The sequence below is a fragment of the Trematomus bernacchii genome, unplaced genomic scaffold, assembly GCF_902827165.1.
Source record: "Trematomus bernacchii unplaced genomic scaffold, fTreBer1.1, whole genome shotgun sequence".
Lineage (NCBI taxonomy): Eukaryota > Metazoa > Chordata > Actinopteri > Perciformes > Nototheniidae > Trematomus > Trematomus bernacchii.
In genome coordinates, this window is record NW_022987966.1 from 2381006 (window position 1) to 2408837 (window position 27832).

Here is a 27832-nt window from a genome sequence, read left to right on the forward strand (position 1 = left end):
TGTGTATTGGAGCGATAAAGTCATCCCCTATCAATGCAGTTCTGATAGAAGCAGGAGAGACACCTCTGGAGATCAGAAGAGAGAAACGTGCTCTGTCATACTGGGTCAGACTACAAGGAAGTGGAGAAGAAAATATTTCAAACAGAATATTACAGGATTGCTGGGAATATGCAAAATTCCAGGGACGTGGGTTTGGCTGGAGAGGAGAGAACAAGGGCATATGGAGTGAAGACCATCACGTTTGCCAAAGCAACCCCATTTAGCCGTGTTCCCCCATGGCTTTTCCCAGAAGCTAAAATAGATATGAGTATCATAGAAAGGAAAAAAGAGTGGCAAATAAATGAAGTGGGAATTAAAACAAGTATGTATCTGAATGAAAAGTACTACAATTACCTACAAATGTACACAGATGGTTCTAAGAACAAGGAAGAGTGTGTTGGAGTTGGTATATACATCCCAGACTTTAAAATATCTATTTCAAAAAGAGCGTCTGATCAATTATCAGTGTACACAGCAGAAATGCTTGCTGTAATAATAGGATTACAGTGGGATGAAGAGGTCAGACCAAATAGGGTGGTGATGTGCACAGATGCATTGTCCATATTACAAAGCATACAATCAACAACAACTGCCAGAGAAGACATTCTCATAGAACTGAATCATAGCCTGTTAAGACTTCACAGAGTGAAGAATATAGATCTGCAGTTCTGCTGGGTGCCTGCACATGAGGGGGTGAAAGGGAACGAGTGTGCTGATAAATTAGCAAAAAGTGCACGGCTTTGAATGGTACTCTGTATATCATGGGGAAAAGTGACAGTGACAAGTGTGGGAACTGTGGAGTAAAAGAAGATGTAGAACATATCTTGTTACATTGTGACATCTATAAAGCGGAAAGAGAAAATCTAAAGGCTAAAGTTTTAGAGGCAGAGAGGGAATGGAGTGTGGTTGGTGTTTTGGGAACAAAAGGAGAGGGAGTAAGAGCTACCAGAAAGGCACTGTTTACATTCTTGAGTGAAACTGGGGTAGGAAAAATAATTTAACATTAGGTCAGGAAAGAATATAGACTTTTATTTTTGTTTTATTTATTTCATGTTTTTTGTTGATTTATTTATTTATTTTGATTAGATCATAGGTTAAAGAGTTGGAATGATATGATGATTCATACTCATGTACAGTAGGTGGCGGTATGCACCTTTTAAGTTGTTTGCAATCCGCCAAAAACGAAGAGAAGAAGAAGAAGAACGACGTCATCAGTGAGTGCCGCAAATAGCAAAACAGATTTTCTAAGAACAAGGAAGAGTGTGTCGGAATTGGTATATATCCCAGAATTTAAAATATCGATATCAAAAAGAGCGTCAGACCAACTTTCAGTGTATACAGCAGAAATGCTGGCAGTAGTAATAGGATTACAGTAGGTGGAAGAGGTCAGACCAGATAGGGTGGTGATATGCACAGATTCATTATCCAGTTTACAAAGCATACAGTCAACAACAACTGCCAGAGAAGACATACTCATAGAAATCAATCACAGCCTGTTAAGACTTCACAGAAGCGGCATAGATCTGCAGTTCTGCTGGGTGCCTGTGCTCATGGGGGGGTGAAAGGGAACGAGTGTGCTGATAAATTAGCAAAAAGTGCACTACAAAAGGAAATCACATTACCAGTTAAACTTGGAAAAGGAGAAGGAAAAGCAGTAATTAAGAAGAAAGGGATGGAGATCTGGCAGAAAAGGTGGGAGAAAGACCAGAAAGGCAAAGACTATCAAGTGCAAAAGACAATTACAATTAATATTTATAAAGAAAGAAATAGAAGGGAGGAAATCATGATAGCTAGGCTCAGACTAAATCACACTGCATTGAATGGTACGCTGTATGTCATGGGGAAAGGTGACAGTGACAAATGTGGGAACTGTGGAGTTAGGGAAAATGTGGAACATATTTTATTACATTGTGTCACCTATAGAGTTGAAAGAGGAAAATTAAGGGATAAAGTTTTAGAGGCAGAGAGGGAGTGGAATGTAGCTGGTATTCTGGGAACAGAAGGAGAAGGAGTAAGAGCTACCAGAAAGGCACTGTTCACCTTTTTGAGGGAAACTGGGATAGGGAAAAGAGTCTAACAGTAGGTTAGAATAGATCATGGATGATTTGTTTTTTGTTTTTGTTTTGTTTTATTTATTTTATGGTTTCTTAGTTTTATGTTTTCGATATGCTGGTTTATTAGAGGGGTGACATGATGATACACACTCGTGTACAGTAGGTGGCGGTATGCAACCAAAAGCTGTTTGCGATCCGCCATTAAAAAGAGAAGAAGAAGAAGAAGAAGAAGCAAAACAGATTTCGTCACTAGCCCGCAACATAAATGAGTCCTCCAACGCGGTTGTAGTGTAGTAGCAGCATGATGGAAGTGTGCGGCTCTACGAACGTTTCTCTGAGGGAGTTCGGCTGTGAACAAACGTTACTGTCTCGACCGGACGGGTCAGCCTCCTTCGTACAAGGTAACGTTTTAAAAAACTAGAAGGCTGTGAGAGGCGACGGGAGTCCGTCTGTTGTTAGCCTCCTTAGCACATGTGCACAAGTCAGTCAAGTCCCATTAGTTGGTATCGGCACCTAACTCGAACCTATACGTACTTATTTATTCATAATGTGTCTTAACTACAGCCATATACAATAGCACATATGTATATTACCCACCATCAGTGTTAGGAGCAGTATTCAGATATCTTCTTTAGTAAACATAGTAGTACACTACACATGTAGAAATACTCACAAGTTAAAGTCCTGCTTTCAAACTCTTACCGAAGTAAAAGTACATAAATATTAGCATCAATATATACTTAGTGTACCTCATTCAGAATGCCCCATTGCAGATTACTGTTGATTTAATTCATCAAATAAAATCAATGAAGTAAAATGTACACTAACATAACTGATGATGTACTTTTCAGAATTGCTCATCACACATCTTACTAAGTTACTCACAAAGTGTTAAACCTTTTTGGTAACCCATTTGTGACCTATTTATCATTTATTTCCCGAATGCTGTGTTAAAAAACAGCAAACAGTGAGTGCATCTGTTTTGCAGAGGTACAGTATACGAGATGTTGTGTCTGTCAGTAGCAGATAACATACTTATATTTACTTGTATATAAATTACCCTTTCAATGTACGTACAATGTTGCTGGCTCTTTCAATATTTTTATTTGCTCACTTACTTTTTTTTTTTTAAATACTGCTACTTATTTTTTAACTATGGTGTACTTATTTGTCTTTATGTTTTAACATGTGTTCTTACCTCTTTATTTGCTATGTACATTTTCAAATGTTCCTGTCTTTTATCTGCATTTAGCCTTTGCTGCCACAACGTCATAAATGTCCCCACTGTGGGTCGAATACAACTTTCCTGATCTCTGCTATCAATGTTAACTTATAAGAGCATATTTCCTCAGCAGAATTGACAGCGTCTTTCCGACATGTTGACCATCTCGGGCTGCAGTCGAATAGTCCGTTTAGCTTAGGAACGTTCCTAACGGAGTGAAATGACCCGGAAGTACCTCAGTGGCAGCCATGATAAGAGCCTTTCAAATTCTCTAGATGAAAGGAAAGGAGGTTTCAAACTTCCTTTATAACCTCCTTTAGCTTAGGAACCACTGGATCTTCCGAAAGGAAAGGAGAAAATGCTGCCCCACAATGCCTTGCGGCCGTGGCATTTGCCGTCACACAACAGTCGGCCGTTCACGGAAACAACCGATTATGAACGAGAAATGATATCATGAAAGTTACGGTGCTTATTAAGCATTTTAAAACATATGTGGTAAGTTGCCAAAGTGCTTTGTTTTGAACGTTCATCAGTATTATAATCAAAAACAGAAATATGAACGTTAGTTTTTACTGAAATGATCAAATAAAGTCAACATTTCACAGTGTTTACTGAGCTGTGTGGGGTTTGTTCAACTTTTAAAAGATGTTTGAATGATGATATACACAGTGATAGATGTTAAGGACTAACGTTTATAATAAATACATTTGTATTGATTTTAAGATCTTTTCATACAATCATACGTATTGGGATCATTTGTATTAATGTGGACCGGAGGGAGAGGGTGACGAGCATAAGTTTCCCTTTCCTTTTTTATTTCAATTCCAACTTTGGTCATGAAGAATATGTTTCTCTGTTGTCCCCGTTCATAAAGCATAAAACAACAGCATCAGAGCACGGTGCAGAGTCTCTAGATGAGTTTACAGTAGTCCCTCGTTCTTATTAAACATCCATGTTGTAGTCCGCTGTATAGAAAACTGTAGTTTCCATAGTTTCCCCACAGCAGCAGCAGGCGCACATTTATGACGTCCGCTGGCGCATCATAAACACGTTGGATAGTGAAAGTGCAGTCGGATTCTCTAAAGTACCGCAGTCTCTTCTCCTAAATCCTTTTGAATTCTCCTATCCACTATCCCTTAACCCCGTGACGTTTCACACAGAGGTCAAGGAATAGACATAGGGTTATAGATAGGAGCTGATTTGTGGACTATTCGACTGCAACCCCAGTCTCTTTAGAGTAGGCGTTGTTGGAATTGTAGTCTTTTATACGTACTTGACTACAGACGTCACGATTAGGTGGCCCTTTTTATAAACAAAAATACTGGCTCTAACAATACTGTTTTTCCTCCTCTTGTAAAGGTGACACGAGTGTGATGGCCGCAGTGTACGGACCAGCTGAGGTCAAAGTCAGTAAGGAAATCTACGACCGAGCAACCCTGGAGGTGTTGATCCAGCCCAAAGTGGGACTGCCCAGTAAGTGAGGATTGTATTTCTCATCAGGCAGCTTTATTTATTTAGTTTATTCTGAGTCTAATGCAGCCTAATGTTGTTCTGATGAATTATGGCAATCTTCATTTTTTAGTACTTTTGAGAAGAGCACTTAGATATTGGGGTTGCATGTTTGGGAAAAAATGACTAATTGTGATTATTTTTGCAGAAATTGCAATTTTGATATGATTCATTTTATTGGAGGGATTGATCATGTATGCATTATTACTCATTACCATTGAAAGGTCTATGTATTCTGATCATGGTCTGGGTGTTGTTATTATTATTTTTAACACATATTTTTGCCTGTAACAAATATTGCTACTCGTGTGATTTGAATATTGCATTGTCCTTAGTGTGATTTCAGTGAAATGACAGTTAATTGTTAAATCCTATAAGATTTTAATACATAAAATACAGTATACAGGGTTTCCCACACATAGACTTTACTTGGGCGGGCCGTCCAGGTATATTTACGGCCGCCAAAGTATATTTTGTGACCGATTCTTTTTCATCCGTCCGTGAGCACCACGCCATCTGCTAACTAGTGGACAATGATCCCTCGCTCTACGCCTCCTGTACCTGTTCGCTCTGCTATCGCGTGAAGGGTCTGCTAACAAGCGACCAACAGAAAGGGAGACCTTACGAGAAACAGAAAGACACAAAGCATATATAATAAGAACAAAATAACTGCTCAACAGAAGGAAATAGGTTAAAAGCATAGACTGTATATATCAAAAGTTAAAAGACAGAGCACTGGACAACAGAGTAATTGGCACTAGAAGACAGACAGAAAGTTAACACTAAAGGGAACACGGTATAGGCTCTGGCAGTTGAACAGGGGAGGATTCTTGGGGTTCTTGGAGCATTAGGAGGACTGTAACTGTTGTTTTTACAAACCTTTCTTCTTCTACTATGCAAAAGCTGCACTTCCAAAACCCACCACAAGGTGGGAGGGGTGAGCCACTTTCCTGTCTGATGTGTCCCATCAACTCCTCATTCTCCAGGTGTAAGGGAGCGATCCCAGGAGCAGTGTGTGAGAGAGACCTGTGAGGCGTCTCTGCTCCTGACCCTCCACCCCCGCTCCTCCCTCACCCTGGTCCTCCAGCTGATCCATGACGACGGCTCCGTATCCTTCAGTAAAACGTTCTGCCAGTAGGGCGTTGTAATGGGGCCTTAAGGTGTTTCCTGGTGAGAGTTGTTCCTTAGCTGTTCCTCAGCGCCTGGCCTGCTTCCTGAACGCAGCCTGCATGGCCCTGATGGACGCAGGCCTGCCCATGAGCTGCCTGTTCTGTGGGGTGACTTGCGCCATCAACACAGACTCTGAGATCATCACGGACCCCACCGCGGCTCAGGAGAAGGTACATCAGAGGGCCCTGTAGGACAGGACGCTTTGGCTGCACTAGTTGACAGCAGAGGGGGAGTGAGGAGTCAAATGACCTCCTTTATGTAACTTTCATTGTCTTTTATGCATACAAGTTACATGTTATGGTAATATGCCTCCTTACTTAAATAATGACAGTTAAGTATAAACATACCTTTAGGATTATCATAATACCTTTTATTAGTCCCACAGAGACAAGTAAAGGGGCAAAGATATCTTAAAATAATCAAGAAGCATGCATACAAATATTAAAGATAAAGTAGAAATGACGTTCCATAGTCAGAGTTCACCAAAGAAAGAAACAAAAGAAACATAACCAAGTCCAGACCTCAGGGTCAACAATAAAATGTTGGAGCAATTCGCCCTCTGTGTCATCCACAAACTGGCTTTCAACAGGTGACCTAAATAGCAACAAACCACCCCCAAGTGATAACCAATTACAATAAACGTGGTCCGAACAAATAAAGATAATACTAGAAACAATAAGCAATGGCAAAATAAGCATTTTGCACATTTTCTGGGGGTTTGTTCCTCTACTATAGCTAACCACAGCTGAGGTGAGAAAAACAAATCCTACATGGAAAAAAGATCAGTTGATAAGGACCCACATTGTCAGGCAGTGAAGAGCAAGTGTAGTGTATATTATTTAGATACGTATAAAGGCCTTAGGTTTGTGGAAACACGCCCCGGTAAACATTTTAAAACAGATTATGAATAACTGTAGGGTTAGAGTTAGAACGCAGACTGAAGGCGGTGTACCGTAACTTTTTGAGTGATATACAGTAGGCCTCCTCTCCTCTGCAGGATTTATTAACCAGTGTTTTGTACGATCAGCAAATGAAATCCAACGTTTAAACATTTTCGACTTCTGATCAACTTCTAAACTTTGTCTGAAGGGGGGCTGCTGGTTCACTCTGAAAGGTGTCGGCGGTCAAATACGCGAAAACTTAATTTGTAAAACTGTATTGCTCATATTTAACAGTTGAGACAGAATAGCCCGAGTGCTTAATGTCTTGAGTTGTCGCTGCAGTGGTAAAAAAACGAATCTGCTTCGTGTGTTAACATGGAAAGTGAGTACAGTCTGTTCATCTTTATTTCCCATGCATTTATAAATGCATAAACGAAAATGTAATGCCATCGATAAAAGACGGGTAATAACAGATTATAATGGACAACGAGAATCATGTCAGTTGGTGACTGTATAGCAGACCAAAGGCTTTGGTGATGAAGGGCTGAACAACAGAAACAGTTCATATCTTTTAATAAAGATTGATGTGTTCCCTGGCTTAAAATAACTAGAGAAAAAACAAACTTTGTTATTGGCTGAGAAACATTGCTGCATCCCTACTTCAAACAAATGTATTGTACACTTGTAGTTCTTACAGGCCAGGCTACTCAAGTCCATTTATGTCTTAATAACACTATTGATAGCACTCAATTTTTTATAACTCATTGTTTGCTAGACTCTTGTGAACATTTAGAAGTGTAACAGGCGGCGTGTAGCGCAGTGGGTTAGTTTGTTGTGTGTTGGTGATCGGATCAGGAGAATCAGGGGAGCACAGGTTCAAACCCCACTGCAGTCAGCATGTCGTTGTGTCCCTGAGACACTTCTCCCCAAATTGCTCCTGAGTATGTAAGTCGCTTTGGATAAAAGCGTCTAACAAGTAACATGTAATGTAACAGAAAAACAGGCTTATTGAGGGAATGGTAGATACACCAAAGTGCACCAACATCAACAAACAGAATTTCCCTTTAATGCATCATAACAAAAATAACTTGTGGAGTACAGTAGACCTGACAGATTGGTGAAATGTCACTGGATTTGTAAGACCAACATTTGCATGTCTTCTCAAAAAGTGACTTCTGTCACAATCCTCGCTGAATTTGTTAATTTGATCTTGTCTGTTTCCTCGCTCTCAACAGGAAAGTCGAGCTTTGATGACTTTTGCTATTGACAGCAAGGAACAAAGAGTGATGATGTCATACACCAAGGGATCATTTTCAGTTCATGAGGTCAGTACATTAATGTGGAACATTGTCAAATTTAAGTCTGTGTGATTGCCACATCTGTTGGACAGATTATTGTGCCAGCACTGTACGTGGTCTGATGAAGACGAGAGGTTTTTTGGACCTGATTAACTCATTCATGTGTGTTTCTTCTCCTGCAGCTGCAGCAGTGTATAGCAGTCAGCCAGAAAGCCTCAGAGAACATCTTCCAGTTCTACAGAGACTCCGTCAGCAGGCGCTACTCCAAAAACCTCTGATGTAGCTGCAGCTCCCTTTTTCCTACTCGTTTTTTCCTTAAATATAAATGCTGATGTTATAAAATAAAATATTCTTGATTTTGTGAGTTTGGATATTTTGTGAGATCTCCCTATTTAGACGTCAGGGCAAAAGAATAAAGCAAAGATGAATGTCAAACAAGTGCATTTATTGGGATTCATTAAGTTTTCTTTCAGTTAAATATTTACATGTTATACAAGAACTCTTGTATTAATACATCTCATTTTTCACAACCTTTGACCTTTATCTATACATGTGATACGAATCTGTCTGGAGCCCGTCTCATGACAGTCCACATTAAATTCTCATACATAAATCAGTAGGGTCCTTCGTTCGTTCTTACGTCCAGTCGAGACGGAGGATTGTCAGAGTTGACTTCACTGTGGACAGGGTTAGACACTGACACCACAGGAGTGTCCACATACAGGACCCATAATATATCATCAGCTCAGTCTTGATACAACACTGGGTTTGCAGGAAACAAAGTATTTGCAGTTCAGCCAGGGACTATAAAAACTATACATCTAAATAGAAAATGTCCACTTGTACCATAGTCATTTTTTAAAATATTTATTTCAGGTTCACAGCTTTTTTAATGGCACATTTAAGCTCAAACCAATATGGCCAGAGTTCTTTCCTTTCATCAAAGATTTGTTTTAGTCCAAAAGAAGGACGTGATGGAAGCTTTCAGCAGGTTAACAAACTACAAACTGGCCGTGCATGTTTCTGTCGTGACCCAAATGGAGATCGTTCCGACTCATGGCGTGTCTTGCCAGACAAGTTTTTTATATTTTTACCCTTTTCCTCATCTGAACACTGTTTGCTTACACAGCTTCATTTTCAAGTTCAGCAAGAGGCAAGTTCCTGAAGGATTCCAGTCGTCTTTTTTATTGGAGAAACGAGCGCAGTCTATATTTAGAGAGCGTGGAGTGGCAGCTTGCTTGATTCTATTAATGGAACAACTCATAGAAGGATCATCTTTAAGAGTTTCTTTTCATATTTTTGGCACTTTTTCTCGCAGGTCTGCAGCCTCTGTCATCAGTTTGTCAGCACTGTATACAGAAGCAGCTCCTTTATTTCTGTGTAGAGCCGCTGGTTCACATCACGACTTTGCATTTGCCTCATTAATATTTATCTTATATAACTGCACTGTATGTTTTGTCAGTGTGTGCTCGACTGACATAAGGATAACTCACAAGATTGGCATTGAACAAAGCAGTCCTTTCTGCAGATAAACAAGTGATAAAGAATGTGAAAATCAGGATGTGCAGCGGTTCCCTGAAGGTCCCTTGAGTGGTGCAGTGATGACGTATTTTTGTAGGCCAGACCAGGAAGTTGGCTTCGGAAGAGCTCCCTCGACAAAAAGCAATGGGATTTATCCATTGGATTTCAGTACATTGCAAAAAATAAGCTTTGTCGCAAATACGTTTGATACTTTCACATTATTGTTCAGCAGGATAATCTCCACATATTATCAGCATGATTTTAAAAATGTAAATCAAAGAAAAAGCTAAAGTTAGCCTATAAATGAACTAAAGCAGGTCGAATGGCTGCGCATCACCACCGCTAAGCTAAAGGCGGCTAATGTTCGGAGTGATTATGTTTAGTAGTTTATTCAGACCATGGGCGTCATTTTGTTTGAAACAGTGGTGGGACACTTCTTTCCGATTAAAAAAAACACTACTGCGATAAGCGCACCCCGCAAACAATACATAAAAACATATGCTCACAATACTTCTTTTGACAACTAGTAAAGTAACTATGCTACGCTGCTCTATTCAATTATTACTGATACTAAACGTGTCGCTGGTCCAAATTGCACCACTCGGGTTACCAGGAATACTGTACCCAAAAAGTGTGAACAGTCCTCCCGATTGTACATGTTCTCTCTTGTGCAAATAAACCCCAAAGTGTACAACTCTTTAAACACGCTATTTTCAGAACATTTGCAACAAATTATCCTAATGCAAAGTGTTTAGGACATGTCCCCAGCCTCCCCAGTTTAAATGACCACTATGATTCAGACCCTAGTTAGCAACGGTTGTTTTTATGACAAATAGCAGCTTCAGACATTCCCCAGAAGGGTATTTACTGATGTATTGCCGTGGAACAAAACGTGAAAATCTCTTCAGCTTGTGTTAACCACAGACCTTCTTTCAGGCTTCTTACCACAATAAAAAAAAACGGACTTCTAGACAATGGAACCAGAAGCGGAAATGCTAATTATTTTCCTGGAGTCATCACTGCACCACTCTATTGGATAGTAGCTTCTGGACCCTCGTATAAAAAGCTCCTGGGATCTTAAAAACTGTCCCCAGATTTCACCCCACAGCAGCTCCGTCAGGATTTAGACGCCTCGTCCTTGCTGCGACCTCCTCGTAAATCTGCAGTGTCCGTCGCCGCACTCCGCCCCTCGCTCACGGCTGCATGTCCCCATACTTTTCTCTCTGCCTCTCATCATTTATCTTCCGTTGTTGAGACAGTGATATCTACAGTGTTGTTGTTCTTTTTATGGCACTTTTTTGTGTTTTTTTTATTCAGTAATGTTTAACGTGAAGACGACTACAGTACACATTTAAGGGATGGCAGAACTTAAATCCTCGGGCGAGTGAAAAAAAATCACATTTACAGAATTCTATATGCAGTGGTGTTCAAGGGTTTTTCCTTACGTCCGAAGAATGTCCTCTGAGATGAATTATGTCCTAATCCAATTACAAGTGATTATAATCTAAGCACCAGTCTTTCTCCAAGCGCGGTGCAGATAAAAACATGACTGGAGATATGGTCGACGGACAAGGACGGATTATATTACATATAAAGGTGATACGTTGTGTCCGTGACGTGTGTACATCTTTTTTTTGTGTGTGTATTCTTGTGAATGAGTTGGTCTTAAGGGGGTTTGCCGGACAGGTAGGAAATCAACGCAGCGATGGCGCAGACATACGTTATGATTCCGAAAACGATGGAGAGCACGGAGAGCCACAGAGCCTGGCGAGATGCAGCGTTGGCGCCCTGAAAATCCCCCTGAGCCGAGGCCTTGTTGGTCTGTAGGAGAGAGCAGAGGGAGATAAGAATTAGGGGGGGTTAGAGGAGGGACGGGGCATTCGTCATCATTTGTCAAAGTCTCTTCCTGGCCTCCACTTCCCTCTTCCATTCATTCCAATCACACACTAAACCCATATTATGCTCCGTTTCTGAATCTGAATCACCCCCGGCGTCTGTGCCTAATTCACCCCTTCTCCCCTTGGCCTGCTCCATATTCACACCAGTTTTGTCTTGGACATTTCAGCTTTTAAATTAATTATGATTTTGGAAAGCTGGGTAGCAGGGGGGACCAGCTTCTTGTCTATTGCGTGAGACCAGTGGCTAAGGATTTTAACTGCACAGTTTTACTTGTTTAAATAAATATTATTCTTTTTAATTCAAAAATTGGTGCAACTGTACGAGACATAATTTTGCACTTGGATAAAAAAAGTACTCTGATTCTGATATTGGTAAGATTAAGGCTCCTGCTGAAAGATGGTCACTAAATTAATTATTGAATATGAATTACATTACATGTCATTGAGCTGATGTGACTTGCATAGAGTTCAAAATCTTAGACATACGGGAGCATTTTCTGTGTCTTTACATTACATTACATGTCACTTGTTAGATGCTTTTTATCCAAAGCGACTTGCATACATTTAGTGCTGTGGGCAATCCCCACAGGAGCAGTTTGGGGTGAAGGGTCTTGCCCAGGGACACAACAACATGCTGACTGCAGTGGGACTCAAACTTGCTATCCCCTGATTTGAAGATCAGCGCACTAACCCACTGAGCCACAGCCTGTCTTGCCCAAGGCACTTTGACATATTGACTGCAAAGGCTTGGGATTTAAGCACTGACGCTCTGATTGGTTGATGCCCATCAACCAAGTGTGCCACAACCAGCCCGCACATCTGCTTCACTTTTGTGTTTCGGTTTTTATTTGCTATGAATCTCACAACTCTTAAGCTGCATTCACATAATACGTGATTTGTTCCTCGCCCTACGTGAGGTTGGGCGCAGAGCCTTGCTGCAAGAACAGCTACTTACGTTTTGTTTCTATGGTTACATCACCAACTTGCTTGTGTCGCTTCACTCAGCTGTTATCTGATTGGATGCGCGACAAAAGTTAAGCAGCAATCAAGGTCAACAATAAAATAATTTGAACTTTGAGGGTTCCGGGTTATCATGGTCTGGTTTGACCATGAAGCATTAAAAGAGTTCTGGGAGTCAGGTTGGCTCCTCTAACTAACTTTTAAGGTGAAACAAAGAAGGAGATTGGCCCTATTAGAGTTCACTGAATGGTTTTATTCCCAGAGGCCTTTGCATCACTTCACTTTCGCATTCGGCATTCAGAATGAGCTTGACAAGAAGAAAAGTGATTTCCTGTGTTCTTCTGTCCTTGGGGAGCGAACCTCACATCAACTTTGAGGGCAGTGCTCAGCAACAATCACGAGCATTGGGTGACGCCAAGGGTAGCTCTTCAGCCTCATCTCCATAGAAACACAACGGCAATGCAGAGCTGTTTTACCGCTGATCATGTGAAGGCAGCTTTAGGGTTCCTGTGATGCAACATCCATTCTAACACCTCTGTGCTGTTAGAAAAAATCTATTGGCATAATCCTGCACATCTAGACATAATCCCTCCCTCAAACTCTGAACCAATTCCATTATGTTCATAGACTTGGAGAACACTAAAACACCGGACCTGGAGTTAGTCTACACTGCAGAGGGGAGGAAATCACCTGCGGCTGTGAACTACAGTGCCAGGTTATATCTTGTCAGCTAAGGTACAAGTGTGTGTGTGTGTGTGTGTGTGTGTGTGTGTGTGTGTGTGTGTGTGTGTGTGTGTGTGTGTGTGTGTGTGTGTGTGTGTGTGTGTGTGTGTGTGTGTGTGTGTGTGTGTGTGTGTGTGTGTGTGTGTGTGTGTGTGGTGTGTGTGTGTGTGTGTGTGTGTGTGTGTGTGTGTGTGTGTGTGTGTGTGTGTGTGTGTGTGTGTGTGTGTGTGTGTGTGTGTGTGTGTGTGTGGTGTGTGTGTGTGTGTGTGTGTGTGTGTGTGTGTGTGTGTGTGTGTGTGTGTGTGTGTGTGTGTGTGTGTGTGTGTGTGTGTGTGTGTGTGTGTGTGTGTGTGTGTGTACCTTCTGTGAGAGGTAGAAGGCAGCGATGCCCAGGGGCCAGAAGCAGCAGAGCATGGAGAAGAAGGCCAGACCCAGGTAGTCCTGAGGGATCATCAGGGGGAAGTTGCTCTCACTGTCCGTCTCACTGAAGTCTTCAATGGATGAGTCCTGGGATTCAAACAGAGTGCTCTTAGGTTGAGTTCAGGTCTAATACCCCCAAAATGAACTCTGACGTTGTCTGTTAACAGAGATGATTTAGCATTTTTTCATCTATTTGATTAAGCAGAAATGAACAGCAACATCCTTTCATAGAATCTCTATTACTCTTGACAATCCGCAGAACACCCTGCGAACAGTTTTTAGTTGGGGCTATTTATTTGAATCAAAGAAGTTCCAGAAAATGTAGATTTGCAATTGTGTGTGATATAGCATGCAGTGCGTCCCCTCTTTCCCCTGTCACCTCCCTGTAGGTACCGATCAGGTGTTCAATTAACTCAGGGGAACAAAGGGAGAGCGAAGTGTTTGATTTTAGGAGGTTTTTTTGGTAGGAAAGAGAAAAGGAGGAATCCTGGCAGCTTGCTGAAGGGTTTTGAAGAATGCATTTTGTAGATGTGGGTTGATTTCAGTGTGTTTAGCTCCAAGTGATGGTGTTACCTGAGGCTGCTAGAGGACCGGTTGAACAATAGGAGTCTGGGGACCAGGGAGGACAGAACAGCAAAAGCCCATCTAAAGTATACATCTTGTTCAATGTTCAGTGGCCGGTGAGTCACTTACTTTTGGGGATCATTTTCTTTTGTTTTCAGATTTTTCTTTCCCTTGGATTATATTTTTTGCTTACTTTTGTGGAGTGACCTTGGACTTTGGTTTGTGGCTTTGAACTGGATTATACAGCTGTTTTAAGAAGAATGGATTTGGGGTGGACAATGCCTTAGAATCTTAAAGAGACAAAACTCCAGTTATATTTGGGGCTTGTGCTTGTGTTGGAGTTGTTTGAACGCTTTTTGTTAAATACATTTTTTGTTTGGATGGGAACTTTAGGGGAAGTATTATTTAGAGGACACACTGACATTATCAGCCCCCTCTCTTTGCCTAGTCGAAGAACCACAGTAGCTCCTGAATCCTGTGTCTTTTGTTAATTTTATGAGGGAAAGCAAAGCAAATATATTTGAGTGAATTAGCCCTTTAAATCTAGCCCCTTTTCATCTATTCAAGTGAGTGCATATTATCTTGGTTAAGCTCTGACGCTAAGTTACCGCATTCAAAATGTACTTTCTTTTATGTTGTGTTCACGTCATCCACAACACTGGTTTAAAGCTGCCGGTGCCTGTAAGATAATGTGACTGAATGGGGTTAGCCTGCATGTGCACCGCTGACCGCAGGGGAGACATGACGCGTGCATGTTCATGAAACAGCTGCATATTCAATCTGACTTCCCCTCTCCCCCTGACCCCGTCATAATACTCTGCAGGTTTGACTTTGTGCGTGGACAAATTGTGCATTTTCCAAAGATGTCGTATTTCAAATGCATACACCAGCACCCTTCTTTCTCTGCTTTTACAAGTGAAAGAAGATCACACGGGTAAATCAGAGTGAATTATTACATAGGGTACTTTAAAGATTAGATCACAAGGTTATTTGAGTTGATCTGATGTCCTTCACTCTACCTTTACTCTCTTTGTGGATCATTTTATTGTTGGCAAGAAAAAAGTGCAGGACATTATTACTTGCACCATTGTGTCATTTGCACCATTCTCTAGCACTTCTTTCTGTATTTGTTGCCTATTTTGATGGAAGAGCTTAGGACTTGAGATTTTAATTGTCAACAACTACGGTGTAGATATTGTGCATATGACAATAAAAGCTTGTAAAGCATATAAAGTGACTCTGGGCGGGGCATCTCTTCTGGGGTTAGGTTAGGGTAAGTCGGGTTATCATGGTCTGGTTTGACCATGAAGCATTAAAAGAGTTCTGGGAGTCAGGTTGGCTCCTCTAACTAACTTTTAAGGTGAAACAAAGAAGGAGATTGGCCCTATTAGAGTTCACTGAATGGTTTGATTCCCAGAGGCCTTTGCATCACTTCACTTTCGCATTCGGCATTCAGAATGAGCTTGACAAGAAGAAAAGTGATTTCCTGTGTTCTTCTGTCCTTGGGGAGCGAACCTCACATCAACTTTGAAGCTGATTGGACCTTTTGATATAAGCTTAGAGACTTTTCATAGTAATATTAACAACAAACCGTTACTTACTTTACAGCGTATGCACTCTCAACGTGGAATGACCACTGTAAGAGTTTCAAAGCTCCTTTACATTTCACTCCAGGGTGGGTTATGCTCAATGATCTATCAAATTGAGCTGGCGTCCTGGTTGCGTCTGTAGTGTCATTACCTGCAGCGAAGCAGGAGAGGAGCTTTATGTAATCTGGCTTTCTGACAGGCAGCATCCAATTGCTGCCTACCCCTGAAATGCATGGCTCATATGTCTATTTTTAAATTCCTCTTTGAATCCGTACTAAGAATATGAGAGCCTCTCTTGCTTTTCATGCATTTGCTCCTCCAACAAACAAACAAAAGACGTATTAGGAAGCCAGATATGATGATTCATAATTGCAAAGAGGAAAACATTTATCAATTTGAAATCATTTTTAAGATTTCATTGTTTCAGTCATTTATTTATAGATAATGCCAAGCTCTTCCTGATTCAGCTTCTCTGTAGGAAGATTTGCTGCTTTTCAGTTTTAAGTCATTTTAAATTGAATATCTTTGGGTGTGGAGTGTTGGTTGAACAAACCAAGACATTTGACGACCTCCTCTTGGACTCGGAACAATTATTTTTGGACTTTTTAATGTTGTTTATGATGCGTAATGGACCATAAAATAATAATGTTTAGCCTTTAAGGACATATTTCAATTGCTGTGCACATTTGTATGGAGTGCTTACCAACCCGCAAACGCTGAAATACAACAACCCAGTCAGATTTGTTTGGCTGCTTTGATCAGAATACATGGGATTCAAAATGCCAGATATTACTCCCCTTCTCATGTCACATTCAGGCTCATTAGAATATTAACCCTGATCCTCCACCCTATTGAGAAGTATCTTTTGCAAAGAGCGGACCAATATTGTTCTCACAAGCTCTTGCATATTTTCTGCTCAAATTGTCGTAGTGCTGTACTAAGAAGTATGTTTAAAAGATAAAAAGGAAAGCTGTGTACAAATTACCTTTTGAAAATGGTGCTGATAAGAATACGAACATTTATAAGTTGTCTTGTGAACATTTTCTGACAACAGCTATTCTGTGCTATAAAATCTATCCGATCAGTTGCTACTAATGGTTGGATTGTGAACTGCTGCCCAAGCAAGAAATACCTTTTAATGGCTCTTTCCTAAGAGACATTTGGACTCACTCATCTTAAGACTTTGTGGTTTATGTACGTAATTAAGCGACAGAAAAAGCAGTATGAAATATTTAAGGTGCTTTCTGGATGTAAAGCATGTCTTCTAGAAACATAATGCATGTATGAACCTGTAAATGAGCATTCAATGCCACTTTTGAACTAAACACTATATTTTACAAGTTGGATTCCAAATACACTAAACGCTGTTGTGTTATGAGAAAGAATCATTCTCAACATGGTGTCAGTGGGGTGTCTTACGTCAGAGTCCGGCAGCAGATCGTCCTCATCGTCCACGCTGTAGGAGTCACTGTGGTAGTCCTGCCTCTCGGCCAGCAGCTTCCTCTCCAGGGTGGAGCCGGGCCGGATGTCCACAAAGGTGGTCTCCAGGTAGTCCTTGCTGAGCAGGGAGTCTGAGTGTCCCCAGATGGGAGCCGGTGGGTAAAAGGACTCCAGAGTGCGAGGCAAGGCGCAGGGGTCCAGGAGCTGCTGCTGCTGGAGCTCTGGAGGATGTCCACAATAGCCCCTCCATGCTAAGGGAGGGTAGGCCCTGTCCTCCTCACACTTAACCAGGATGCCCTTGAACATCCCTCCAGGGTTCTGTCCTGTCCCGGGCCCCAATCCCGGCCCAGATGCCCGGCTGTTATTGGGGACTTCTCCCAGAAGAGGGTGCTCCAACTCATCTAGATTCTCCATCCCTCTGTTTGAATACCAACCACACAAGAGGCCACCACATCAACAGCCAAACAATCTACTAATCAGTCTGTGGCGTCTCCCTGGAGAGAGTCCGGGGGTTTATGCACAGGCAGCTGCTTTGGTGGCTTTCAGCGATAATCCATCTTTAATCCTATTCTTTAATTTTTCTGTTGTCGTAGGGCTTGGTCCAGAGGCCAACAACCCATTCCAGGTTTATAAAATATATCTTCAGTGTGCCAGTGCTGGACTTCCCCTGTGTGCTATGGGATGTGCTGAAGTTGTGATGAGGGATTCAGGATCCTCTTTTCCTCACATGTCATAAGCTATTTGTTCCGGGGCTTGATGGCTCAGGGTTTGCCCCACGTCTTCCATTTCACATGATTGAGTGCCCCAGTGTTCATGAATATGCTAATGTTGGCTACTCTCTATCTCATACAATATGGAAATGTCAATTCAGATGATGGAGGACCTTGATTAGCCCCAGACAGGCTAATGAAAACACTCAGCAATGGGATTTCAGTGTGATTTTCCCTCAGGAACTCATGGAAAATGTCTCATGCAATAAAATATGAAGTCTTAATCTATGCACAATGTCACGTCATTAGCATGAATGTCAATCATCTCCTGAAAAGTTTGGATGGGAATAAGTAATGCCTCGTGAGTTGTGAAATGATTGTAAGGAGAATAACGAAAATGACTTTCAGTTTGTTGTGACATACAGTCAAGGTGTTAGTTTGCACTCGCACTGCTTTCCAAAGGCAGCGGTCTTTCAGACTGGACTGATGCACAATGGGGTGTTCTGAAGCTTGAATATATGCACAACCTCCGTCAGCACTCAAACTAGTGGCGCAATGATCGGATTGGGGCCATATTTGAGGGCAGTTAATCTGTAAAAGCAATGAGGCTCCAGAAATAGAATCGTACGGTGCACATCGGCAGGTCAGCACGCCTGTTCCTCTGTTGTCGCTGCAGGAAGTGATAATGGAGCAATCAAAGTCCTCCGGTGTTGATTTATGGCTGTGGGTTTGCTGCTTGACACGGCAGCGCTCCTTTGGGACATGTATATTTAATGTACCACGTCCACCTTAAGAGGGTTCCATTCGGGACAGACGAAGAGTCCGACAGCTCTGGATCCAGTTCTCTGATGAGGGACAGGAAGTCTGTAAAGAGAGGGACAGGGTCACACAAAATGTTAGACTATACAGCTCCTATGTCTGAGTGGTGCAGTGATGACGTATTTGTGTAGGACAACCCAGAAGTTAGCATTGCAACGGCTCCCTCAACAAAAGCAATGGGATTATTCCATTGGATTTTTTGAATATTGCTGAAAATAAGGCTCTGTCTCCACACACGTAAAGATACTTATGTTTTATTCAGCAGGACACGTAGTGATTTTTGTAGGATAAACGCAAAAGGCAGAAATAACAAGTTATACAGTTAAACTATAAACAAACTACATCACAATCGCATAGCCGAGCGTCAACACCGCTAAGCTAAAGGTGGACTCATGTCAGCATGATGACGTTTAGTAGTTTATTCAGTCACTTATCACTAACCGCCGATTTTATGATACCTACAGTAGAAGCTTCGGAGATTCACAAATGTGATTTTATTGACGTATTTTTTGTGGTAGAAAAAAAAACCTGAATCTAAGTTGTGTTAAACATTGATTTCATTTTTGCCATCTGACCAAAACAATATACAAAAAACATAGACTTCGAGACAAGGGAACTGGACGTGGTAAAATGCTATGTCAATTCTGAATTTTAGGACAAATTATTGCGCCACTCTAAAGTTTTAACCAATAATTAGGCTATTATTCCTCACACACGTACGCACACACTGTGGCTACTCCCTAACCCCTATCAAAAATTCACATCAGATAAAATAGGTCAATGCAGCATCAGCACTACTACTGCTAAATATCTTTTATAAAAATCTCTCCTACATCCTCAAATCATGAACAATATTGGCCGGCGACGGCTCAGGGGCTAAATGGGCGTCTACCAATCAGAGGGTCAGAAGTTCAATCCCCAGCCTCTGGAGAGAGTTCTTGGGCAAGAGACTTAAGCTCACATTGTTACCGAAGGCATGTCTACTGAATGTTGCTTTGGATAAAAACGTTAAATGACATATTGCACTTTCTAAATATTTTACAGATATTGATTTCCAAGGTTAGAACATAGTTAGGCAAAGATGCTGCCTCTTTGTACTTGTTCCATTATAACTGGACATTGTACTCTATTATTTTGTGTGTGTATTACGGTTGTTTTTCTTATGAGTGCATTGATTGTGCTGATTGTAGCAATGTCTATGCTGCACTCTTGGCCAGGTCACACTTAAAAAGCTTTAAATATCACGTGTATTGTAAGACTGACATTGTGTTATTTAGTTATAATGTGTTGGAACATAATTATGTATGTTCAAACATACGTTTAATTCATCTTGTTTACATTTGATTATTTTAGTAGTGTTCTGGTAATGTATAAAGTAATTCAACCAGTCGTTGCTGTTCAGGAGAGGGCCAGTTATAGTGTTTAAAGAAGAAGAGTTTTTAAACATTGGGTAGCAGTGTAATGGCTTGATTGACGGCTTTTCAGACTTCACTGAATTAATAATGAAAACCCACAACGTGTTGGAGAGATGTATTACTTCTCTTACACCCACATCACTGACATTAGTTTTCTGATGGAAATTACATTATATATTTTTGATAAGCTACACTCTAGTTGTTTAGAAACCCAGTCGGTAGTTGCCAGGTATATATTCCTTCTTACTTTACTTAAGTGGTCTGCACTTTTTGAGTAAAATGACTACACACTACGTATGGATTATTGCAAATTCACCCTTTTTCTTTCAGCCACACTAAAATGTCTATTTTCTTACTTTGAAAAAAGCTTATTCAGCTAAATGATGAGTTCTGCTGAAATGAAACAGAGAAAAGTTTAAATAGAGATCTTTAATACAATTAAAAAAATTACCTGCTAGAGCAAATTAAACTTAATTTGTATGTTTTAACTACTGTTTTTAAATGTTGTTACTTCAGTCTACAGGCTATGTGTAAGCAAGGATGACCTATCTAGTGTGTACCTTGCCTCTCACCTAATGCATGCTGGGATTGGCCCCAGCCCCCAACGACCCTGTGAAGCATAAGCCGCTTATAAAATAGATGGATGATTGGACATATGCGCCTGATTGCCCTGTAACACGGAAGTGATTTAAAACATTACCTAGTGTTAAACACATAGGAATGACTACACACCGGGAGTTTCTAAAATTAGAGCCCGAGAGGTGGAGATGTGAGAAGCGATTTTCTTTAAAGTCTTCGTATTGAGTGTGAAGGGGTCTTTTCAACAAACCGCATTATATCTCATCAGCACGTATTCATTCTGCATGGCGGAGTTCTTCACGGGCTCCTGATCAATTCAATGAGTCGTTGTTGCACGCTCGACTGCATGGCACGGAGAAAACTGCAATAATTGTGTGTCTTTGGGCTGGCGTGGTGCTGCATTCCACTCTGATGCTGCCTCACTGCAACCCCCCCCCCCGCCCTTCCTTCCCTCAACCCTTAATGCAGGGCTAGTACCTCTCATTCTGAACGAGCTGAGTGATCGTTCAACACTCTGACGTCAGCAACGGCTCCCCCCTCGCCACAAATGCACACATCTAGACATATGGTGCACACACACACTTGTGCTCAGTAATATTTGTAGCACCTCACCAGCCTTGCCTCTCTCTTGCAGCCCTCCCCCCCCTCCCCAATTGCTTCCGCTTCATTCCAGGAGAGATGCACTCAGCTTTATTACACACTCACCCTCCCTCCTGCACCTCTGCCCAGCCACCATAAAAAGACTTCTGTCAGCTGTATTATAAGCCTGCCTTCTTTTTTTCGGATTCTGCACCGCTCGTAAAACATCCAGTCAGGTAGAGGGAAGGTTGCAAGGACACCGCTGCAAATCAGCACTGACACTTTTACAAGAGCTCCTCTTCCCTCCCGCCCTATCTCTCTCTCTCAGCTTTTTAGTCCAGTGCTTTGTCATACATAACCACTCATTTTGCTTTTCATCCGACCTTTTCCCCTTCGTCATAATCCAGCCAATACTTCTGGAGAAGAAGCCCCTTCAAGAAACCTATCTTTCTCTGTAAAATGTGTTCAATTTGACCAAGCTGCATGAAGAGAAAGCTTGTTCTTAAGACGTGGAAATGTGCAACCAAGTGCTTTAAACCCAAAAGCATAAAAACTGTTGCTGCTGACTCTTGTACAGATTATCAGAAACTCTGCAGTCTTTTTGACACACTCGCACAGAGCTGGCAGTAATTGCTGTAATATTTCAGCCTGTACAGATTGAGGCGATGCAGATACAGGAAATGGCAAAGTGGCTACAGGAAATTGGAGCTGTAAACGCCTGTAGCCTCTAATAAAAAACACGCGCAGAGGAACAGAGATGTCAGACAGATAAGACCGGAGCGGGGTTCAAGATAAACAAAAAAATCTGTAAACCAAATGGCCGTTTCTTTTTGATTGCATTTCCAAACTCTTCCTTTATCTGTGTGGAGAGTCTGACGACATACTGTAGAGCGCGTTGGACAGCTCGTGAAGAAACATCATGTTCCTATGGAAACACATTCACCCTGTAGTGGAGAGCTCACTGCAGGATAAATGAAGCAGAGGCTAATTTGCCATTTCGGTACTGTTCCTCTGCTCGATGATGATTGGATGGAATAATTCCAGCGTTGCCGTGCCTTCCAGTGAGGATGGGATTCTGTCACATTACACTGCAAAGGATGGATCATTTCCACGGAATTACTCTATAATAACAAATGAGCGTAGTCACGCCTGGCACTGGGTTTAGCTGAACCCCCCTGTGCAGAATGTGTGTGTGACAGTGTTAGCTCAACAATCAGTCCACGGTGTGCCCAAATCTAACCTCACACACACACACAATTTCATAATATTTTCTCCACATAATTACACAAACAGTCTTTTGCATCATCTTTCCCTTTCAGACACACACACAGTAAACAAGTCCTCCGTGCCCTGCCTCCTACATGCTCACACACATAACTACCCACTTCACACACACTCAGCGCACACAGCTGGTGCTTGTGTGCAATGAGGCCCGGGGAATGAGAAGTTACCCATCTGCAATATGTAGCAAACGGCTCCAGTGTCTCTGCAGAGTGGGCTGTGTGTTGTACTCAGTGTCCTGTTACGTGTTTCTGTGAGCGTCGCGGGACACACTGTGCAGAGATATCTCACTGATGTTTGTGTGTGCAGTCATGCGTGCACGTTTTCTACAGCTGCTGTTTGCTAAATTCTCCTGGGTTTACATGTATGGATGTTTACTGGTTGTATTGGGATGTTACTGCGTAGAGCATGAAAGATAGGGTTACTTGAATACATGTTGTACACATGTACAACATGGACGCCATTTGCAAATAGGCAGTCATTTGTATGGCTGTTTTAAAAAATATATATTTGGACCTATATTTTGCTCAAAACCTATTTTACAACAAAGCGCACAGGATAAAAGACAGAGTGGTGCAGTGATGACGTAATATTGCATGCCGTCCGAAAGTTAGCATCGCAAGGGCTCAACAAAAAGCAATGGGATTTTTCCATAGGATTTCGGATTATTGGAGAAAATAGGCTCTGTGGCAAACACATTTATTACCCCTATCCATTTTTTCCATCAGGAAAATCTCTAAAATGCGTAAATGCAATCTCTAGAAGTACAAAGCTAAAGCTAGGCTATAAAGGTACTACATCACGGTTGCATGACTCAACGTCAACACCGCTAAGCTAAAGGCGGCTAAAGTATGACCTGATGACGTTTACAAGTCTCATTTTGACGCCTATTATCAACCATCTTTTTTATTACACGTAAAATCTTCCGAAAATTGTCGTAAAACAAAACTCGGAAATGTGTTTAACCCTCCACCGTTATTTCAGCCCAACAACAATCCAGATGAGCGATTTTAAATGACTTAGTTCCGGGTTTCAGGAATGATTCCTGCAACACTCTATTTCGATATTTTAAATATTTCATCATCTTATCTAAACAACACAACAAAAGCCTAAATTATGTAAAATACTGAATTTGTTAAGATAATCAAATTGTGTATCAATTTTAATCCAATGTTAGTTAGCATAGTGATGGCCAAAACTATAAAAAAAATTCTCACAAAGATAAAAAAACGACATTCAAGCGTGTCTATTATTTTAAAAAGGTTCAGTTTCTTCTCCCAATTTTTTTTTATTTTGACCAGGAACTCTTAATAAAAAACACAATGCAAATGGCTGCTGTTATTGTTATAATAAAGCTGTTTTATTGTTGTAATGTGTTCAAGCCAATAACCGAACCTCACAATGCTGAACAGAAGCTTAAATGCAAAAGCTGTAAATATGATTTAGACTGTTTCACATTAATGTAAGTGCATGTGTGTGTGTGAGAAAGAAAGAGTGAAAACAGAGGGGGGAGTGTGACGTGGGAGGTTTAGGACTAGTAATAATCTTGATGTGGTGACATAAATCTGTTCACACACATTGTAGGGATTCACCTTCATGCTGGGGACAAAGCGCCCGTACACACAGCGTACGTAAACCATTGACCTTTCAGGATTACTGGGGTTTGTTTAAGCTTGGAATTAAACGTGGGTTAAATTCAGGGGCAGGACAACATTGAGATAATGGAACAGTTATGGTAAACAACAAAAAAAGTCCTCACGATTAACTAAGAAGTGTGTGTGTGCAGCATGGGGCTGAAGGAAGTAATTAGCCTCTCACAGATCTTTACATGAGCAATGATGTATTACATGGTTTCATCATCATCACAGAGGGGGGGCATATTTGTTGGCATCTAATTAGCTATGGCCAACACACACACACACACACACACACACACACACACACACACACACACACACACACACACACACACACACACACACACACACACACACACACACACACACACACACACACACACACACACACACACACACACACACACACACACACACACACACACACACACACACACACACACACACACCACACACACACACACACACACACACACACACACACACACACACACACACACACACACACACACACACACACACACACACACACAGTTAGCGGTGAAATAAAAGTCAATTTTTCATGTTGCCTTCCTAATAAACATTTCACTAATAAGATTCTGGCTGAAAGACTTTCATATTTTCTACCTGGACAAAAGATGAAATTGTGCTGAGGGATGCGGATATGTCAGGTTATCTGAGGTATCAGGAATGCTGCAGGAGCGTGTTTTACATTACTGCTCACCAGGCAGGTCGAACAGCAGTAAACACATACAAACATGAACAATGGAGTGGGTAAGGATGTGAGGGTTCCCCTCCACAGCAGCATTCTCTTTGTTTACGGTCATGAATATACAAAGACAAAGCCGTGAGAACATTACATTTTAGTTGAATAAATGATGAGCTCACATACTGTATGCACTGTACAGTATGCTATTATCATTTTCATAATAGCCAATATGTTTCTCACTTGCGAGGAAGGAGATTTGTATTAATAATAAATCACCTTTCTCAAATAATGATCAATCATAAATAAAATAATAAGACCTACACTGCTGTCATGACAGTCTACATTTAATATCTAAAATTGCATTTCATAGAAATATTCAATATCTTGTTGAAGTTGAAAGACAAAGCATGTTGTCATCAATACAAACCATTTAATTGTAAAGCAATGTCAATTGTTATTGTGCAAGCAGTTTTATATAGCAATGCTTTCAAATGTGTATTTATTACTTCATCATGAAAATGCAAACATTTGATTTACATGAGGATACAACAATAAGACAAAAAATAAATCAATAAATGTTATGATGTGAAATAGCACACATCTCAAGGTTTCAAATTGAATTATTCCTCACCTTTACGATGTTCCCCGCTATGCGTCCTCTCCTTGGGATGAGTCCTCGAGCGTCTCACTAACCATCCACGCGCGAGTGCCGTTACACCGCTTTGCGTTTAGCGTGGGCGCGTGCAGAAAGCGCGTGCGTCTATTGTTTGTGTGAGAGGGAATGTGAGCCTCAGCCTCCTCGGTGTCTCCGTGCAGCAGTGCTGATGCGGCTGTGAATGCATGCGGATGCGCCTATTACACCTGCATCGGTGTGCATGCTCCGTCAGAGCCCCCCCTTCCCGCCGCTCGACATCCCGCCTCGCCTCGTGCTCGGCTCTGCTCCGCGCGGACCAGAGAAGCTATCTCATTAATCCTTGTTGCGGTCGCACTGCATCTACACGGTGTCAACTTTCATCTGCCGCTCTCAGCTTTTCTCTGACTTTACAGGCACCTCTCTCACACACACACAAACACACACTCTCTCCTTGTTGCCTTACCTCAGCTCCAGTACCTTATTACGGCGGAAATACAGGGTCCTAAAGCCTGTCGGAGGATATGATAGTGGTGCAGGAATGAGTTCTCAGTTGCAGGGACGTGCACAGACATTTTGGGGGGCAGGTGCTCAAGTGAGAAAAAGGGCACTTCCCATAATCATTTATAAAAAAAGAATTTAAAACAAAAAGTTAAATATAGTTGCACATCTCTGACTTACTGACCAATTTATTTTAATACCCTCACACTCACGTAATTGTTTAATACTCAACATAATTCTACAAAATAATCAGCTAACAGAGACAATGGTCTTCTTTAGTATTCACAATGCACAAGAGCAGACAACAAACTAGTACAATTAATAGTTATTAAATGAGCAGCCAACAATCAAAATTATGAAGTTACTGTTTAAGGCAGGACATTACAGGCAAAAAGATCGTTTTTTCATGTACTTGTTATTTTGGTCTATTTTGCTTCCATGTTTTCTTTCACTCTAATGGAAATAAAACTTCCAATAAACACATATAAATGGTGTTCGTTTTACTACCATGTCTGAATTCATCTATAGATTTAAAGCTAATCTGCATATTTAAACATAACATTTCAGGGGAAAATACTGACTTGACGTAAGTAACTATCTGGGGAAGTTGTGAGGTGATGTGTTTTGTTATATCCTTTCCACCTGCAAATGCCTTGGTAACTGCATGCAAATTAGCGCATTTTAATTAGGCCTAGTTAACGCCTAATTTGCATATCAAAGTGGCCATTGTGATGACGTTGTTAGATTCACATTTTACTGTATTCACTTTTAGGCGTTGTGCACACGGGAACGTTTGCGTTTATGCACAGTATGCATATTCAAAAAAGTCTTCCGTTCACATGCATTCGTTTCATTTAACGTGTCTGTTCAAACGAGACCGCTGGAAACGCTGTAGTACATATGCCGGGACTGTAAGTGGCGCTGTAACTTCCGCCACAAAATACACCAAAAGCAGCGAAGAAGACTCCGCAGCAGCCCCGCAGCAATGTTGCCATGGCTACCCTTCTGTTTATGCCCCGCGGTGGATTTAGCAACATGTAGTTCATGTAATTCTCCATGTCCACTTGTTGCTGATGGTTGTGGTAGAGGAGCTGTATATTTTGCACTAATATCTGTAGCATGGTCAGTAGCAGTAGCACTAGCAGTAGCTACTGACAGGAGGAAGTGTGTGTGGCGATTGCTGGTATTCAGCGGGATATAGTAATTTCCTCAGCATGTAAATATATGGATAAATGCAACGGGGAAGTTAACTGAAAGAAACCGAATCTGTGGATATTGCATCGACCGACCAAGAAGCACGTCTCCGTGGAGAGGACGCGCTCAGAAAGAGAGATATTCTCTACAAACACCGGGTGAGATCGCTCCTTTGTCAATATAATGGATCAATGCATGAAATCTGACTCTGTTTATTTTGTTTAAGGAGTATATTGGGCGTTAACAATTCTGGTTTGCCTTTTATAATATTATTTCATTCAAGAACCCCTTGTGCGTTTAATTAACACAGCTATTTTTGATAGTTGATCGTTACAGATGGCTACTGGCCATGCTACAGCAGTGAGCAGGAGAGGTGGGGAGAGGTGAGGCTATCGTTATTTTTTCAGGAAATATTCGTATAGAGGTGATTACACGGACTCGGTTGACCCCCCAGAGCGTTTCGTTTGCAAATCTATCCACTTTGGGACC

At 41.3% G+C, this 27832-nt stretch overlaps 2 protein-coding genes across 2 annotated transcripts; one reads left to right on the forward strand and one right to left on the reverse strand.

Annotated features, from left to right (window-relative positions):
* Nucleotides 1-2251: 2251 nt before the first annotated feature.
* Nucleotides 2252-8537, forward strand: exosc5 (exosome component 5). Its single transcript, XM_034115899.1, has 6 exons — nt 2252-2494; nt 4675-4788; nt 5811-5932; nt 6024-6164; nt 8111-8200; nt 8356-8537. The coding sequence occupies exons 1-6, from the start codon at nt 2395-2397 to the stop codon at nt 8449-8451; spliced, it is 663 nt and encodes a 220-aa protein (XP_033971790.1). The 5' UTR covers nt 2252-2394; the 3' UTR covers nt 8452-8537.
* A 60-nt stretch (nt 8538-8597) lies between these two features.
* Nucleotides 8598-26243, reverse strand: tmem91 (transmembrane protein 91). The gene is made up of 4 exons (XM_034115898.1): nt 25649-26243; nt 17268-18862; nt 13636-13782; nt 8598-11515 (listed from the first exon to the last, which is right to left on the reverse strand). The coding sequence occupies exons 2-4, from the start codon at nt 17700-17702 to the stop codon at nt 11360-11362; spliced, it is 738 nt and encodes a 245-aa protein (XP_033971789.1). The 5' UTR covers nt 17703-18862; nt 25649-26243; the 3' UTR covers nt 8598-11359.
* Nucleotides 26244-27832: the final 1589 nt, after the last annotated feature.